Genomic DNA, 19,195 nt, shown 5'->3' with positions numbered 1-19,195 from the left:
AAAAAAAAAAAAAAAACGAAAAAAAAAAAAAAACAAAGAAATGGGCATAAGATGTCTTGCTGGGGAGTGTGGCCTAAGGGAATGTCAGATGATTGCATCACAGCTTGGTAAGCTTATTAAAAAGTCACAGAGCTATACACTGTGGGAGAATTGTATGGCTCCTAAAATTGTGCCTCAAGAAAAGCTGTGTGGATGCAGGACAGACGGGGATGTACTTTAACAAACTATTCAAGCACAGGGGTGTTTGTGAAGAGGTCAGCTCAGAGATGTTGGAAAATTCCACCAGGCCCCCTCCCCTCCTGGAAAAGGCAGTCAGAGAGAACATAGGCCAGAAGGGAGTGGCTAATTAAGCCCCTTCTACCTCATTCCCTAAAGGCCAATCAGTTTAAAGAGTGCACTGTTCCACCAATCATACTGTGCCTGTTGCTGATGTTCTATTCTGCCCTGGAAACTATATAAAAACTCTCCAGATGGGCCACCCAGGAACACACACACACACACACACACACACACACACGCACATGCACACACACGCACACACGCATACACACACATACACATTTAACTGACACATAGATGTTTATTAAGTACACTGTAATATTTTAATACATTTTTATAATGTTCAAGTCACTTTATTCCCACAAACATTTATTATTGCTTTATGGTAAAAATAAATGCTCAAAAATCTTTTCTTATATGAGTGAGAAAGAGAAAGAAAGAGAGAGAGAGAGAGAACCCTAAATCCCATAGGAATTGTCTGATGATCTCAGATTTAGAAAGACCAGGAGACATGATGACGGTTTTGTACATTTAATTAGTGTGTGGAAAGGATAACTTACCTTCCGGCCTGTCATTAAGGATGCTGTGGGTAAGTCATTTTTCATCCAGTCGGCCCATCTTCACATCACAGTGTCAGAAGAGGTGGATCTCGATTAAATACAGAACTCTTTGTATGAGAAAAATCACCAGTGTAATCTCACAGAAACTTTGTCATTAAAAAAAAAAATTTAAGAACTGCCACCCGAGGTACTGGTACCCAAGGTGTTGTTCTTCAGGTGCCTTTGGGTTTGATTACTGCCAATTAAAGGTGGCAATTTATTCCCTAGCCACTCTTGTCTTCCAACATATGGGAGGGTGGAAAGTATTTTATTTACTTTCATGAAGCTTTTAACTATGTAACTTTCTAATTCATGATTAGACCTCAATATTAAATAGCTGATTACTTGGAATATAAGTGTAGGTGAGGCCTCAGCCATGCTCTCTGCATGCAGGATTCAAATGGCTCTGGCTTATAAATACAAGCACAGATTGCAATGCCCTTGAGTCCCCACATACTTTTCAATTGGAAAACTAAATGCACGCTGTAGTAAAACCGCCAGCCAAAGCCTTCGCTCCTCTATCCATGGATGTGGTTTGGAAGCGGAGCACACAGTGAGTGGATGCAGGAGCAGGTGGGGATAGACTGTCCTAGCGTCAGGGCAGGCTACCGTTCAGATTTGTGCACTGCTGCAAAATATGTTTCAAATAATCAGGGAATTGATGAATGGCTTGAAGAGACTGAGAACAAGCTCACTTTGTGACAAGATGGGGGGGTGTTGGGGGGGGAGGGTGCTGGGGGGGCAGGCCCATGGTGCTGTGAATGAGGGCAAGGGAGTGGAGCCACAAAAAGCAACAGGTATTTTCAGAAGGCAGCTGTGTGAACTCTTCAGCACAAGGGCCTTGGAGGTGTTTTCAGGTGTGCAAACAAAGCCCAACACTTGCAAATGACAGTTAATGAAGGCTCAGAATCCGATTAAGGCCAGGTCTTTCAGATTCTAAATTGTTCTCCTTCCAAGGCATATTCCCCTTTCTTCTATGCGTGTGTCTCTTTCCAGGTAGGAAACTTTTGGTTATGGGCATTGCCTTCCTGGCCTCACAGGTACATAGCATATCCCCACTTCACAGATAAAGTCACTGAGGTGGGGCCAAGGAAAGTGCTTGCCACAGGAGCGTGGGGACCCGGGTTTCCACCTGTAGAATCCAGCCTGAAGCTGCTGTGAGCATTTGTACCCATCACTCCCGCAGAGATGTGGAAAGCAGGCAGGACTGTACACAGCAATGAGTAAAGGACCCAGTCTCGAACAAGGTGGAAGACAGGGCCTGACACCTGAGGCTGTTCTCTGACGTCCACGTGTGCATCTGCGCATGCGTACCACACACTCTCAAGAAAGAAAGGAAAGAATCAAAAGAAGCCTCTGCAGATGTGCAAAAACAAAAGAAACAAAAATGGAAGGGACTTAAGTGTGAGATAATTTCCCCAAACCCCAGCTCTCTCATAGTGTGGCCCCGCACGGGCAGCAACATCACCTGACACCATCTGAGAGGAGGAGTCCTGGGTTCAAGCCAACCCACTGAGCAGATGCTCAAGAAGGGGAATCGTGTGGCTTCTGCTTTACAAGTGATTCCTGTACACTCTGATTGGGAATCCATGGGCTATCGCATAGCAAAATGAAGGCTTATACACCCCAAATGTGCTTCCCTGAATCAAAGCCTCTAGAAGCACGTATCTTTTCCAATACCCACTTCTCTTCCTTTGTAATGTCATTACTCTTTTGTACAGAGAATGATTTTCCTCAAATGCTACTCAGGGTAGGTCACTAACAGATGTCATTATATTCTGATGGTTAAAGTTGGTCTCATCTTTTCTCTTCCTCTTGCTTCTGTGGCAGAGCATGCCCCTGCATTGCTAACTGTCAGAATAGAAAGTGACTGAATGGGGATAAGGGATTCCAGAAGTTGTAAGTGGCTTTAGGCTAGCCTAGAGACATAGAGCTCAAGATCTGTTTGGGTTTGGCACACAAAGATCATAACTGTGAGAGTGATATACATAAAGTTGGCACATTTTATTTCTTTCTATTCAGAGTGTCAGCATTTCTAAATGAAATTTCTGATCATAATTTGGACTGAGACTTTGCAGGAAAAAGCAGAGTCATTGAACTGGGGACAGAGAAGTGTTAGGTTCCCCTGTAGATGGAGCCTGTGCTCCCAGTTTGCCTCAGTTCCTGCTGCTTCCTGCCTTATCTGCAACCCTAAAGCTGCATGATGCTCTGTATCTTAGGACTCCACTATTGCTTATCTCACTGTCCAGAGAAAACCTAATTCACATGCTGAGCTTCTACAAAGTGCTGACCCAAAAGCTAGAATTCTTAAAGAAACTGGGAGAAAGCCTTTGGTTCCTATTTGGTTAACATGAAAAGAATAGCCCAGTTCGCCTTACCCATCTGACCCTGTGAGCAAATCCTGCTAAACCTGGTGGGATCATTGCTGAACCATATCTATAACCCTAGCTACATAGTAGTAGTTGAAGGCCTAGGCTATACAGCAAATATAAAATAAGCCTGGACAATTAAGTGAGACCCTGATGAGAGAGAGAGAGAGAGAGAGAGAGAGAGAGAGAGAGAGAGAGAGAGAGAACAAAACAAGGGGAAGGGGGAAATGGGGAGAGGGAGGAAGTAGGAAGAGACAGAGGCATGGAAAGAAGAGAGAGATAAAAAGGAAAAGGGGGCATAAGAAAGGAGGGAGAAGCCGGGCAGTGGTGGTGCACGCCTTTAATCCCAGCACTTGGGAGGCAGAAGCAGGCAGATTTCTGAGTTCGAGGCCAGCCTGGTCTACAGAGTGAGTTCCAGGACAGCCAGGGCTATACAGAGAAACCCTGTCTCAAAAACAAAACAAACAAAAAAACAAAAACAAAAACAAAACAAAAATACTTATTAAAAAAAGAGAGAGAGAGAGGAGGGAGAAGGAGGAAGACGGGAAGGAAGGGAGGGAGCGGGAGGGGGAAGAAGGAGGGAAGGGGTGAAGGGTGTATCTCAGGTGGGATGTTTACTTAGCAACAAGGCTCCACAAAATTCACAACTCTGAAGAGTGAGGGAATGAGCCACATTGTTCCCTCTCAACAGCAATCTGCTACATTGTAAGCAACTACATCCCTAGAAGGTCCTGAGTCATTGATAAAGTCTGACTGCCCGAAGCCATCCTCTCCTGCTGTCTGCTTTCACTGCAGAAGAGAAACAGTTTCTGATCCTGCCCCTGGCATCCGGATTCAGTCCATCTTGTGTGATTCTGTTTCAGGTGGTGATTATGGAAGTCCAAGGCCTTAAGTCCTTGGCTCCAAATCGAATTGTATACTGCACAATGGAGGTGGAGGGTGGAGAGAAGCTTCAGACGGATCAAGCAGAGGCTTCTAAACCAACGTGAGTAGAGTTTCTTCATGGTTTATATCACAGAGGTTGTCAGCATTGCTTTTGTTTGTGCTAATTCCAAAAGAAAGGTCTGTTTTCCCAGAAGAACCAACCATACCACTGTTATCACAAAAGGTGACTTGACTCCATTTAAAAAAAAAAACAAAAAAACAACAGAATTTCATGTAACCCAGGCTGGCCTCAAACTTGCTATGCCACCAAGGATGACCTTGAGTTTATGACCCTCCCCCATACCTTCACTTCCCAAGTGTAGGGATCTCAGAAACATGCCAATACGCCTGGTTTATGGAGTACAGGGAGTCAAACTCAGAACTTCATACATATGAGACAGGCAGTCTACCCACTTGGTTACGTCTGAAGCCGCAACATCGGTTTTATTTGGCAGCTATGACAAGAATCCAAGTTCCTCCAAAGCTATAATGGGGAGTTGAGGCAACAGTCCCATTTCTGAAGCCTTTTGCCACATGTCACTGTGGTGTGTGTGTATGTGTGTGCGCGCGCGCACAAGATCTTGTACTGCTGTAACCTCACAGCACTCCCAGCTTAGTGAGGACATCAGGGAACAGTCACAAATGTGTATTCATAAATACAGTCTGCCTGTATTTTCTACATCTTTAGATTCAACCAACTGTGGGTTGAAACTTTTTGACAAAACAAGAAAGGAATATTGGCCAGGTGTCGCCTTTAATCCCAGGACTTGCAGGTAGATCTTTGCCAGTTCAAAGTCAGTCTGGTCTACATAGCAAGCATAGCAAGTTGTAGGAGAGGCAGCTTACATAGAGAAAGCGTGTCTCGACAAAACAAAAACCAAAACCAAACAAACAAAAAGAATATTGTGTGGGCACAGATTGTGTATAGAGTTGTCATTAGTCTCTAAACATGACAGTGCAACTCTTTCTAGAGTAGGTACCTTTGATCTATGCATGGTTCTGAGTCTATAAAGGATGTACATAGGTTATTTTTAGGTACTCTGTGATTTGATATAAGGACTCGAGCATCAGTGGGTGTCCATGAAGGGTAGAGGAGGTCAGAACCAACATCCCATGGGTACTTGGAGACAAATATAGCTATAAATAGAGGGAAAGGTAACTTGAGATGAGAGACCAGGGAGGCATAAACCAGCGTTTAAACAGGCCTTCCTTGGGATACAGGAGACATATGCTCTAATAGTATGAAGCACCCATGGGAGTGAAGAGCTTGTGGATGGTGCTGTGGTTAGCAATGGCCCTGTGGCAAAGAAGAACACAAAGGCATCTTCTGGCTTCTGGAGAAGGGCCCAAGGTGGGGCAGTCCATTGCTGGGGCAGCCCATTGCTGGGGCAGTCCATTGATGGGGCAGCCCATTGCTGGGGCAGTCCATTGATGGGGCAGCCCATTGCTGGGGCAGCCCATTGCTGGGGCAGTCCATTGCTGGGGCAGCCCATTGCTGGGGCAGCCCATTGCTGGAGCAATGGCTGAACAGTGAGAGATGTGCTCCCTTCCCCCAGCACCACTGCCCCCATCCTTTCTTTCCCAGTCTGCATGATGCCTGCATAGCAGAATGAGCATCATCTTCGTGGCTGACATTAGTCTGTAAGAGCCACCAGAAGGTAACCCTCCTCAGCTCCTTCTTAGAGCATTAGGAGCTGTTTGGCAGAACGTGAATAACTCACCAGGGTGTTCAAATAAAATAGCTCAAAGGAAGCATTGAATGTAGCTCGGGCTGAGGAAGGGCTGAGGGTATTGTGTACCTTCAAGTGGTTCTTTGTATGAATAGGCGAAGCCTCAGATGCCTGTAAGTGTGTGTGTGTGTGTGTGTGTGTGTGTGTGTAACTGGATGTTAATGAGCATACAAGAGGAAATGGAGGCCAATGTGACTTGCTGCATGCTATACCACGCACCCCCAGCCCCCAACCCCCGCTCCCCCACTCTTCCTTTTAAATCCTTGCTCCACAGTGAAGATACTACAGTTCCTTTTTACTGCCATTGATAAAAGCCTGATGTTTCCTTCAGTGGCCTGATCTTTATCAATACCATTGTGCTGTTTTGTTTACAGGAGCTTTTTCAACATTGTGTGTTACATGGCAGGGGTTGGGGGACATTGCAATGCCTCTGCCAAACTCTTTAAAGGAGTTGACTCCTTATGGGGCTACGAGAGAGAGAGGGAGGGAAGAAAGCTCTGCTTTTCCCACCTGCTGTTACAAGGTAACTCATGTCACTTTACTAGGTGAAAGAATATGGATGATGAATAGATTTTTATGACCTTGGGAATATCGAGTATAAAATGCTTATGTTAGTGTTAGGGTATGCCTGAAATAACCTATCTGCTCACATCTGTAGAGGTTATGGCATCCACACACAAAAACTCCTCATGTCAAAATGCTGTGGTTCTGTGGCCAAGGATGCTCTTTTGGGTCTCCTTTCTTCAGAGAATATGCCAAAACCATCATAGACAGTATCCTGAATTCTTTAATACACACAGAACACAGGCATCATAATCAAGCTCAAGTCTAACAAACTGCTAGGAGTTACCTAGTGTGGTGTGTTGGGGATTCCAAGATAAATCTATATCCAGAAGGAAGAGGGTGTCGTGATCAGCTTGTAATGTCTGCCACGAGAAAGGAAGGGGTGTGATGCTCTGAGTTAGCCACACCTGCAATGCTGAAGACATAAGCGGAGCCTAAGATCTCTCAACACGCATGTTTCTTCCTGCCTCTTTCTTTATTCCTGTGATACACCTCTTTTCCATCCTCCCCTTTCCCTCCTAAATGCACAGAGCTCTTCTTTACCTTCCCATCATCACAGTTCAGGACCGACATGTTTCCTCTGCTTCTGTCTGCTTTTACCTGGAAAGATAAGTGACCTTGTCTGTGCAGGTCTGCAGTCTCCCTGCCTCTTTCATTTGGACTTCCTGGGAGTCTTCATCATTTCCTTCCTTGGAAGCTTGTATTTCCTCTTCTCCTCTTTCCTTTCATTTCTCCTTGCAATTTTCCCACTGCTGATCCGTGTTATTTCTGGCATTTGATTTTGGTAATTCTAAATGGTATCTCCCATTAGCTAGTAACCCTACTTAGGATAGCCGATTCCAGCTGGAGCTTTTCCATCTCCATCTTGTTTTTGTTACACACAGCTGTTGCCCATGTCTCATTTACACATTCCCCAACCAAAATCCTAATCAAGCCTGTCTTGTTACTGTGGAGTCTACCTTTGCAGCTACTAAACATCACCAGTGTATCTTGCCCATCATATGTCTGCAAGGAATCTGTCTTTTGTAATTTTTTTAACCAAGTATAGTTACACATTCGGGAGGATATTATATAACTCAGTTTACCCAACAATGTATTCTCTGTATAGTATACACAGGAAGAACAGACAGGGACTATAATAGCATAGTTAAGTATGTTTGGGAAACTGGAGACATTACATCTCTTGGTGAACTGCTCGCTATACACACACATGTTAGAGTTCTGAAAAGCCCAGTAGCAAGTAAATCTGTGTAATATTTTTCAAGTTAAATTACGCTTCTAACTTATTTGAACTGATGCCTTTGAACAGTCATTGGAGACCGTGGTCTGTTTCACTCAGCCATAGTAATCAGGAATCTGCCCCCTCTCCTACTTCTTTTTATCAATTGTTTCTCCTCCCGTGCACTCAGAGGACCTTTCACATTTCAGCAAGGCCATGTTGGATCAGTTTCATAACCTAAGTATCCCGTGTCCATGAGTTAAGTGTATTTCATGACACATGCTTAAGAATGTGGTGAGGCGACCTTTTCCATTCGCAGCTGACTTGTGGCCCCTGCTCACTCTTCCTTTCATCCATCGGCTTGCTGCACAGGGATTCTTTTCCAGCATCCCATGCATCCATTCAGCTCTGCTTTCCTCCTTTCCTAGGGTTTTCAGGTGGTGACCCAGCAATATATGCTCAAAAAATGCTGTGAGCTATACTTACTGGAAATCGTAGCTTCCATTTCCAGGTTGTTTCTGTTTCCGGTAGGAAAACACGGATGAGAATGCAGAAGGGACTGAAACCCTGCATAAGCAGAGTCCTCTTAGGACAGCATAGGGAGAGGGCAGAGTCTTTGTGGTTTCCGGGCCTAGGTGTAATTGTTCATCTCCTTTGGGATAGAGCGGTTAGGGCCATCATTTGTCAGGTGCTCTTACCTCTGGAGTAACAAGAGATCCTTAGGTATTACCAAAGCATGGCGTTGACTGACATCGAAGCAAATGGGAGCAGCTACTCCTTCTCCACTTCTCTCCTGCCCATTCCTGTGGCCAGAACAAGGAGGTAATTTTAATTAGGTGCTAGAAGGCCTTTGGCAGCTCCTCAGGCCCGAGGCTCAGAGCCCTCTCCAGCAGACAAGAGCAGTTGGCACTGACTGTGCCCAGTGCCCCTGCAATTACTCTTCCTCATGCCACTGATGCAGCTGTCACGTTGCCAGCAGGGAAATGAGTTTCCCTTTTTAGAGAAATATGTTAATATTTCAGGGCTGAATTAATTTAAAGAAAATGCATTGAGTGCATAAAACACAGATGGCACCTAGACAGGATAAAAGGTGATCCTGCTGACAGGAGTGAATGTGGAGATACAGAAATATAGATGGGAAGCTGGCTTCAAACCCCTCTAACCTGGAAAAAAAGAAACATGACATTTCCCTGAGTAGATAAAATTGTCCAAAATCACTCTTTCTGGGAGAATTTTGCACAGTGTAAGTTTCTGCTCTAAAATAGCATGAATGACTTGAGAAGGTTAAATACTGGAGCATTTAAATAACGTTTTCACAGAACATTTGAATAATAACCTAGTGTTTCTCTCGCTTACCTGAAACCACACTCCTCTGAATAAAGCCCAAGATTCCACTTGCCAAGTTCATCTCAGCAGAGCAAGCCACGGAAGGCAGATTCCATTGTTGCCCTAAGATCAGACTCTTTCCTGCTATTCCCAAGAGACTGGGAAGGTAATGTGCCTTGGCTGGGAAAGCTTGCCATGGCGCTAGTCTCTTTTCAATGGCACCTTGTCTGCTGAGACAGTATTTTAAAAGAAGAAAAAGAGCAGTGGCTTTCTATACCATTTTTCCTCTGTGAACAATATTCTGTGCTCCAAAAGCACAACACAAAGAGTCAGGCTCTCATGACCAGGTTACACAAAGACGAGTTCTGCTGAGTCACGCTCACAGTGAGCCTGCTGCAAAGATGGGAATTCTGCTGAGTCACACAGCTTGCTTTCTCCCATTGTTTGCCTCAGGAGTCATTTCTCCACGTGGTATTTCCCTTCATTTTGACCAAATACTTCGTGACTGGAGCCTTGGAATGGCTTGAGTATCTTTCCTGCTTGGCTTAGCTGAAGCAGAGTGTAGAGTGTGGCTATCTACCCTTCCTCCATGGACTCTTCTTTCCAGCTAGCACTGGCATCACGATGGTGAAGCAGGTAGGCCCAGCTTTGGGACTTTGTGCAGAGGTCCTGCCCAAGGGCATCAGTGGTGAGCATGAGACCAGTGTTTAAGACAATAGCAGGTTTTAATCTGTGCCCTGAGGGAACAAACCAGCTACCTCAGGAGTGGTGAGAGCACAGGTCACTTAGGCCCCAAATGATGCCCTTTATTAAATTGCATAATGCTTGAATTACAGAATGTTTACTATCCAAAGAATGAGGAAGGAAACATCGGAGTCACAGGAAAAGCATTCCAGGAAGAGGAAAGAGCGAGCACAAAGGCGTTGAGACAGGAAGTAGTCAACAGGAAAACAATGTCAGCCAGTAAGCATCCCTAAGGAAGCCCCCCCCCCCAAAAAAAAAAAAGACACAGTAGGGCCAGACATGGTGGGGCCTTCTGAGCCAGGAAAGAAGGGTTTATTCTAAGGAGAAATCCGTTTTCTTTGGAGAAAGCCTGTGGAGATTTTAGGCCAGAGAGCAGGCGATTGGGTTGCTATCTTAAAGCCCAGAACTTATTAAAAAAAAAAAAATCAGAGTAAACTTAGAATCTCATCTATGTTGGTTTGCAAATACACAGTAAGCACATACTGCTGGAGGCACGGTGTTAAAATGAGAAATCCTGATGCTGCCAGCGCTCTTAGGACCAGAGCCTGTACCCTAGTAGTAATGCAAGCTGTGCTCAGCCACCCGTCCTCAGCAGAGCAATCACATAGTGAAAAGCACAAAAGAATTTATTCAATGTGGTCACATGGGGAAGAGGGCCAAAGAGATGCAGTGACCCCCATGTCCAGTTTTGCATTCCTGACCTGATGGTCAAGTTATGTGTAACTAAACATTTCAGGTCAGTTTCTGTGTTCCAGTCTCTGCAAGATAGTCCAACATGTCAGAATTGTGTGAACGGTCTCCCTGAATGTTAAAGAAAAAAAAGTAAACTCCAATTACATGAATACTTTAATCATGAGTAGATGGAGAACTAAGGACATGCTTTGAAAACTATTGTTATTTAATAATCAGAACAGCATAGAAAGATATAGTGTGGAGTCACTTACTGTAATATTGAGATTCAGGCCAGATACTCTAACCCAGTGGTTCTCAACCTTCCGAATGCTGCAACCCTTTAGTATAGTCCCTCATGTTGTGGTGACCCCAAACCATAGAATTATTTTTCTTGCTACTTCATAACTGTAATTTTGATACTGCTATGGATATTAATGTGAATATGCTACTTCTCACTATGATGTTACCTTGCCTTCCTAAAAAGCCAGGGAAGGAAGACTTTTAAATAGAATTGGGCATTTGGGAAGACTGTAAAAGGATCATTTCCTTTCCATAAATTCAGCTGTTGTGTGGGGTAAAATATTGCTGGTGTTTAAAAAGCAATGATCCCGCCGTCACTCACACAGCACAGGTGTTCCAGGTAAGTGCATCCAGCAGTTATAACTCAGCACGTGAGCACCAGGACCATTCCAGTCTCCAAAGATGGGCCAGAGAACTGTAAGGTGCTCAGAAAGCCCTGGGAACGTTCTAAATATGATGAGGCCCACCTTCACAGAACCAATTACAGTCCCAAATGCTCTACCAAGGCTTTAAAATTCCTGTCAGGTACAAAGTTAGTAGGTGGCATATGATCAACAGGTAAATCTATCCCTAAGTCCGACCTTCGCCATTCACCAGCTGGGTCACCTTAGGCAAGTAGACATTGCTCTCTTTTCTTCAATTTCTCCATACTTAGTAGGAGTGCAACCTGCCTGTGGGGCTGTTGAAAACCGTCAGGCTGTGGAAGGTGGAAGCATCAGCACTTTGCAGCCTCTCAGAGAGTAGTGCTGGTAACAGCCAAAATCCCGCTACGGTCTCACTAAGTGCCACAAGATTATATTAAGTCGGCGAGCTGAGGAGATGAGCTCCATTGGCAGAGTACGTGCTGCAGCAATCTGAGTTCATTCCCCAACATCCATGTAAAAAGTGGGCACACATCACTAAGTGTGATCTCAGAGTGAGAAGGTAGTTAAAGGCAGATCCCCAGAGCTCTAGCCTAATTAGCAAGGGTCAGGTCCCATTGAGAAAGTCTGTCTCAAAAAGCAACGTAGAGGCTCTCAACCACACCTCAGATTGATTTCTGACCTCCACACTCATGCATACCCACCATACACACACACACACACACACACACACACACACACACACATACACGAACACACACTCATATAAACATATGAAAATGTCAGTCTTTACCACTGCCACCACCACCACCACCATCACTATCATCATCAGTGGATCCAGGATATGAAGGCAAATAACACAGAACATCAACTAGTGTGAACTAAACAAGAAAAGATAAAGAACAGAAAGGCCTCTCAACCCAATGCCCTTTGAAACTTTTCCTTTCAACAGAAGTTTATGTGTAAATTCTTTGTTTATACTTTAAAAAATCTGTGTATGATGCTACTTTCATATAAGACCTGGCATGGAAAATGGTCAGTACATTTTTACTGATGGAGAATTAAGCTTCGATAGCTTCTGTGGAAAGATGATGTGATGGGCCAGGTGGCCATTAAAGTGATACGGGATCAATCTCATCACTTACATGAAAGTTCTCATCACTTACATGAAAGGGTTGGTTAAAAAGGAAATATGTTTGATCGAAAAGCACTGTGCTTGGATGAGGGGTGTTTGCATGACTCTGAGGTTTGTCGCTGTTCTTAGATTTGAGCATTGAAACCAGGACCTGACACATGTTGGGAAGTGCCCTACCACAGAGCTGCTTTTCTTGGTTAAAACAATATCTCACCAACTTGCTCTATCACCCCTCAGATTTCCCTCTGAGGCCAGAGTTAGCCAAGATCCTCCGGTCTACCAAGTAGTGGGGCTTTGGAGACCTTCCAGGCTCAGGACATGTCACTTTTCAAGTACAGAATACTGACACATACCAAGAGACAGACAGATGGAACACAAACGAAGTCTCAAAACCTAAACCTAATCATGGCACGGAGTTAAACTGTGGCAATCTAGTCAAGTTTTTCTTGTTTTGGAAATGTTTCTTCTTAAAAGAGAAAGAAAAAATCCAGAGGAGATGTTGGTGTTTACTTTACACAGAGCATAATAGGGTTGTGGCATCAAGATTAGAGGCCACATCAGAAAGGAAGACTTAGGTGCAGGGAGTCATTTCACAGAATGATTCTTCACTGCGATCCCCGTTTGTATTTCCAGTGTGATTTCCCAGTCTAATATGTAGTTATCTCCCAGCCCCATATCTCATTGTGATCTCCCAGTCTGGTATCTTGGTGTGATCTTCCAGTCTGATCTCCTGGTGTGATCTCCCAGTCTGATCTCCTGGTGTGATCTCCCAGTCCTATATCTTGGTATGATCTTCCAGTCTGATATCATGGTGTGATCTCCCAGTCTGATCTCCTGGTGTGATCTCCCAGTCCTATATCTTGGTGTGATCTCCCAGTCTGATCTCCTGGTGTGATCTCCCAGTCCTATATCTTGGTGTGATCTNATCTCCTGGTGTGATCTCCCAGTCCTATATCTTGGTGTGATCTCCCAGTCTGATCTCCTGGTGTGATCTCCCAGTCCTATATCTTGGTGTGATCTTCCAGTCTGATCTCCTGGTGTGATCTCCCAGTCCTATATCTTGGTATAATCTCCCAGGCTGACATCCTCGTGTGATCTTCCAGTCAGGTATCATGATGTGACCTCCAGTCTGATATCTCGGTGTGAACTCCCAGGTTGATCTCCTGATGTGATCTCTTAATCTGATCTCCCAGTCTGATCTTCCAGCCTGACCTTTCAGCTCCAGCCTGCCATGGCCACCACCTTGCCTTCCTCTCTACTATGCCTACTCACACATCCTGTTTCTAAGTAGAGAACATCACTACATCATATTCTGTAGGTCAAACGTAGCACAACGTGGACCCCTGGAAAATGTCTTTCTCTCCTACTTTCCTGATTAACGAGACCCCACGGCAGAACAATCTCAGCCATCCTGATCTCTGAGAGTGGAAGCCCCTGGAAGAACTGGCACGCACTCCTGTGCTCATCTCTGACCGGGATGGCCTCATGCTATGAGCCTACTCTGTGCTGACTCCACCAGGGAGGGTGAATCAGGAGTAAATTAGACTGTGAGAGAGGAGTACACATTGACGTCATCAGTCTCCCCTTTGTCTATTCAGATGGTCCTTCATTCAAGGATCTACTGCATCTGAGTGTTGCTCTCATACAATATGCCATGTCTTAAGGGTGACACAGAAAATGAAGGGACAAAGGCAAAGTTTCTGCCATTAGGATACATACAACCAATCTTGTGGGGCATATAATAGAGACAGTAACCTGAGTAGAGATATACCAGGGTGTGACATTGACCTCCTTGTGCAGTCAAATCAAGTATATGGCTGTGGCTTCTGCCTTACCTTTGGAAGATGATTTTTTTCAAGGTCATCTCTGATGTAGGACATGCTCTGTGGTCATGTAAACCATTACAACAATTGACAGAAAAAATGTATAAAATGAAGACATATTCTGATTAATGTTAATATAAATTTTCATGTTCAGATACAATGAGCAGTCAAATGCATATTGGAGTAAAAATATCCTTTTATGACCCTGATACTGTGGCCTCTTGTGAGGCTACGCCAGTGCCTGGTAAACACCGAAATGCATGATCACAGCCAGCTACTGGATGGAACACAGGGTCCCCAATGNAGGAACTAGAGAAAGTACCCAAGTACCTGAAGGGGGCTGCAACCCTGTAGGTGGAACAACAACAGGAACTAACCAGTACCCCCTGGGTTTGTGTTTCTAGCTGCATTTGTAGCAGAAGATGACCTAATCGGCCATCAGTGGGAATAGAGGCTCCTTGGTCTTCCAAACTCCATATGACCTAGCACAAGGCAAGGCCTGGGCCAAGTAGTGGGAGTGGGTGGGTAGGGGAACAGAGGTGGGGGGAGGGGTATGGGAATCTTTCGGGATAGCATTTGAAATGTAAATAAAGAAAATAATAATAATAATAATAATAATAATAATAAAAAAAAAGATTAGTAGGTAGGTGCTCCGATGAGTAATAATATGTGACATTGGTAATTTGGGGTCTGATCTAGGATATTTTCCAGTGTTCCATTCTTTCACTTGAAAAATTCATGATTTCATTTTCTACAAGTGAATAATATTCTATATTGTGCATGTACACCATTTCAAGATGTATTCTTCTTTGTGTTTCATATTTACTTGTTTTTTTGTTTAAGTATTTAATCATTTGTTTACTTGTCACTCGGACTCATATTCAGGTCTAACACCCTCTGACATAGAAAGTAACCCTCAATTTTCTCTGTAGAGTGAACTTGGTGAAATGGAAAGTTTTTTAAAAAGCTTACAGATTGCCCACCTCTTCCAATCCCCCATCTCCTTAGGGAGAGTTACCTCATGCCCCCCTAATTTCTCTGTAACTCATTTCTGTTGATAGATATATTGTATATTTCTCATATAGCAACAGTTCACATTACTAGATCAGCAAATACATGTCATTTCTTTCTTTCCTTCAGTCTTGTTTACCTCACTCATGTTTTTTCCTTTCTATTCATTTACCTCCAAATTTTGTGGTTTTTTAACTACCTGAATTATATTCCATTGTTTACAACATTTTTTTTTGATTCATGAGTCCATTGATTATCACCTAGATTGTTTCTAATTTTGCTATGTGAATAAATGAATGAACTGCAAAAAAAAAATATCCTTTTATTTCACATGTTCTGTCTTTATGTCTCTCTCTCTCTCTCTCTATATATATATATATATACATATATATATATATATACATATATATATATATATATAATCAAAAGGTTAATATTTGTAATGACTTATGAGACAATTTCTGTGATACCAAACTAATGAGTAGAAGAATACACATGTTCAGCAAAAGCATCTTAATCAAATTTGAATATCACCAGACGGAAGAGTAAAGATTAGATGTTATCACAGCTCTACTCTTGGTACACCTGTTTGACATGTTTGTGTTCTTCTATCTCATTCACAGGAGAAGGAAGGCTCACCCCCATCCATTCCTGTGCAGAAAGAAGAAAAACTTAACTATTTCCCATTGACACAATGATCAGACATTTCCAAAACTGAACAAAACTGTGTCACTTCTCCATCAAGCCCAAGTCAAAGTAGACATGTATTATTTTTCTGTCTCCCATGGAGACACCATGGAAAATATCTTGCTTGCCATACTAACAAATGTTTTACTTCTATACCATGATAGTAAAATCTTGCATTTCAGAGCATGAAGAAATGGCTCATCTGATCAAGTTCTTGTTGCAAAACCATGAGAACTAGTTTATTTCCCAGTATTCACTCAAAAATGCAAGCATTGTAGAGGATGCATGTGCTCCTGAGGCGAGAGAGAGTAGGATCCCTGAGACTCACTGGCCAGCCAGTCTAGCTAATCAGCAAGTTCCAAGTTCAATTAGAAACCATCTATAAATAAACAAATTAATAGACTTGAATGGAGATAGGTTGGGAAAACCTAGGACTTATGTCTGGTCTCCATATATACATGCACACCAGCACACGCATGTGCACACATCTGCAGAAGGAAGGAAAAGCGCACATCAGAACTGATAAAGCAACAACAAAACTCTTACATCTGACTATTCTAATGATTAAAGTGAAATACTTAAATTACTGATAACTCCATTTTATTCTTATATCCTTAGAAATTTGAGGACACTAATTCTCATCTTTAGCCAAACGTCTGTTTTAAACCCTTGGCCATTTAGCCAAAACATGGTGTGTGCTGGGGTGGGTAAAGGCTATTATTCCCCAGAGATTTGCCAAGGTGGGGAGAAGCTACCTGAATTTAGGCAAATGGAAGGTTTTCCAAAGATGTGTCTGTAACACAAGTCAAAGTAACACAAGAAGAGGACAGTCACAAGCAGAAAATGGTGGGAAGAGAAAAAAATCACACAGTTAGCAAACAGGCACTAAGAGGAGCTTGAGGGACAGAAGAGAAGCCAGCTCAGCAAAAGGCAGTGAAAGAACACTGGGAAATGTAAATGGCAAATGTGAAGCAGTAAGTTTGGCCCAAACCAGACCCATAGAGTCAGGGCTCACAGCAAGAAGTTCAGGCTTTAATACAAAAATATCCATCCTGGGACTCACCTACTTACAATTTCGTTCCAGCATATGAGAGGGGTAGTAACCATAGTGACAGAGGAATGAAAGGAACACTGGGGCACAGGGACAACTCTGACCTCAGTTTGCCACTCTTGCAAGCATAGCATCAAGCACTGGACAGTCAACACTGAATAGCACCTGGCTCTTCAAGTGAACATTTATAGCCACGGTTGTCACCAATCTTCTTCACATACCTTTTGCCTACTTGTAAGTTGCAATGCTGTCCTCTTGGTAGATGACCTTGAGTGAGCTGAAGTCAGTTCAGAGCCTTGTGAGAGATCGTGGGGATACAGTGGGTTCTCCAGCAGAGTCTTTATTCCTATCCCTTCAAAGAGCACTGCTCAGTACCACCAAATGTGGTCTTTCTCCATATTAACAGAGATGCCATTTCCAGCATGCTACATGCTGACATTATGTAATCCTGACACCAAATTCAAAGAAAGCAGACACATTCTCTCCCACTGTCTGGCTTCCAGTCCCATTCGGCTTTAAGGCAGATTGTGCTGTGCCTGGAGTGCTGCCTGCTGCTGATACAGGCATTAATGAGAGGAGATTCTGAGAAACGACCTGCAGCACATACAGCCCCACCCAAAGAAGGAGACACTCTCTGCATGTAATGTCACAGCTGCTGGGTCTGACACTTAATTACACACAAACAAACTGAACTGGACCCACAGTTCTAACAGCTGCATAAACTCGTAAAGATAGTATTACTACTCCTAGTTGTTTTTTACATATTGAGAACTAAGGCTATTAACTAACTCCTCCTGGCTTACCCTGAACTCTGAGAGTCCCACATCTTAGGACAAACTGGGGACATTTGGTCACTTGATTTAAATGAATACATCCAGTCAACCTCCATTATTTTACATCCTGAAGGGGAAGGCAGTGAGAGGCATTTGCTGAAATTGGTTTTGGGGAGACCTCTGTCCCTCCAGCTTCTACCCATCAGAAATCTGACTTTGTGTCTGGCAACCTCAGAGAATTCATTGCAGCTTTCAAGTTTGAGTCTGAATTAAGATGCGGTTCAGCTGTTTGTGTACAAACAGCAAGCAAATGGCTGTGCTCAAACGAAGGTCATCGCCTGGCCTCACTGAGCAATCTCAATTCGCTCCATTTGTCTGGTTACCGAAAAGAACTGCCTGATTAGAATTATTGTATTAACAGCAGAGTGAAGCTTCATGGAGCTAGGCACAGGGAGTATGTATTTGGACACGGAGGGAAAGCAATTAATGCCTTGGTTATATTTGTGTAGGATCTCAGGTAGAAACAGGAGGAAAAGCTGGCTGTGGATTAAAGTCTATGAGCAGCAATGCACAGGAGATAAACAGGACGTTCTGGATAATCTCCAGGTTATTCTCAATTATGAGTCACAGTCTAAATCCTTTATAAAATAGGGAATCAGGGTTAGAAGACAGCTCTGCAGATAAAGACACTCGCCGCCAAACCTGATGACCTGAGCTCAAGCCCCAGGACCCACGTGGAGTGAACTGAGTCCTGTGAGTTGTTTCTTGACCTACACACATACACAAATGTAACATGTACCTATTCACACACACACACACACACACACACAAATGTGACATGTACCTATACATACACACACACACACACACACACAAATGTGACATGTACTTATACATGCACACATACACACACATGTGGCATGTACTTATACATGTGCATACACACTCACAAACATGCATATCCACACAAAGTAAGTAAATAAATAAATAAGTATAATAAAAAAATAAAATAGGTTCTTGTTTTTTCTTAGACAGTCATTGACCAAGAAACCAAATCTAGATCACACCTGTTGTGTCAGGTGAAGTAGGTTTGCCAAACAAGTCCTAGTACTGAGATTAATTCAATTGAGTTTAATTACAGTTAAGAAAGATCACCTACTAACTTCACCCACCACTTCAACATTTCTCACACTCACATGCATTTGTAAGCAGAGAAAAATATGTGTTATGTGCATAAATATATGTATTGGGTATATATATGTATATGTATAATTTTTTTACTTTTTGCTTTTTATTATGTTTTCTTTTAATATACGAAGAGCATCTGGCCTATAAAAGAAATATTTTGACACTTAAGAAGTAGCTTTTAGACGGTGCTGATGAGGTACAGGCTGACTGGTGGGGGTGGCAGCCACACATGCACTCCCAGAATGGGGAAGAGGAGACAGGGATCCTGAGGAAGCTGGACAGGCAGACTATCAGCTGGACAGGCAGACTATCAGCTGGACAGGCAGACTATCATCAGCTGGACAGGCAGACTATCAGCTGGACAGGCAGACTATCAGCTGGACAGGCAGACTATCATCAGCTGGACGGGCAGACTATCAGCTGGACAGGCAGACTATCA

General features: G+C 43.4%; 1 protein-coding gene across 22 annotated transcripts in view; it reads left to right on the top strand.

The window, feature by feature from the left end:
- Cadps (calcium dependent secretion activator) overlaps positions 1–19,195 on the top strand; it is a 447,247-nt gene that overhangs the window by 209,593 nt on the left and 218,459 nt on the right. For all 22 annotated transcript variants that reach the window (XM_029541729.1, XM_029541726.1, XM_029541724.1 and 19 more), the window contains exon 6: positions 4,111–4,232. In XM_029541729.1, coding sequence (XP_029397589.1) covers positions 4,111–4,232 — 122 coding nt within the window. The remainder of the gene's footprint in view (positions 1–4,110; positions 4,233–19,195) is intronic.

Source organism: Mus pahari, chromosome 8 (genome assembly GCF_900095145.1).
Source record: "Mus pahari chromosome 8, PAHARI_EIJ_v1.1, whole genome shotgun sequence".
NCBI classification, from domain to species: Eukaryota; Metazoa; Chordata; class Mammalia; order Rodentia; family Muridae; genus Mus; species Mus pahari.
This window is presented reverse-complemented; position numbering and strand designations above follow the sequence as displayed.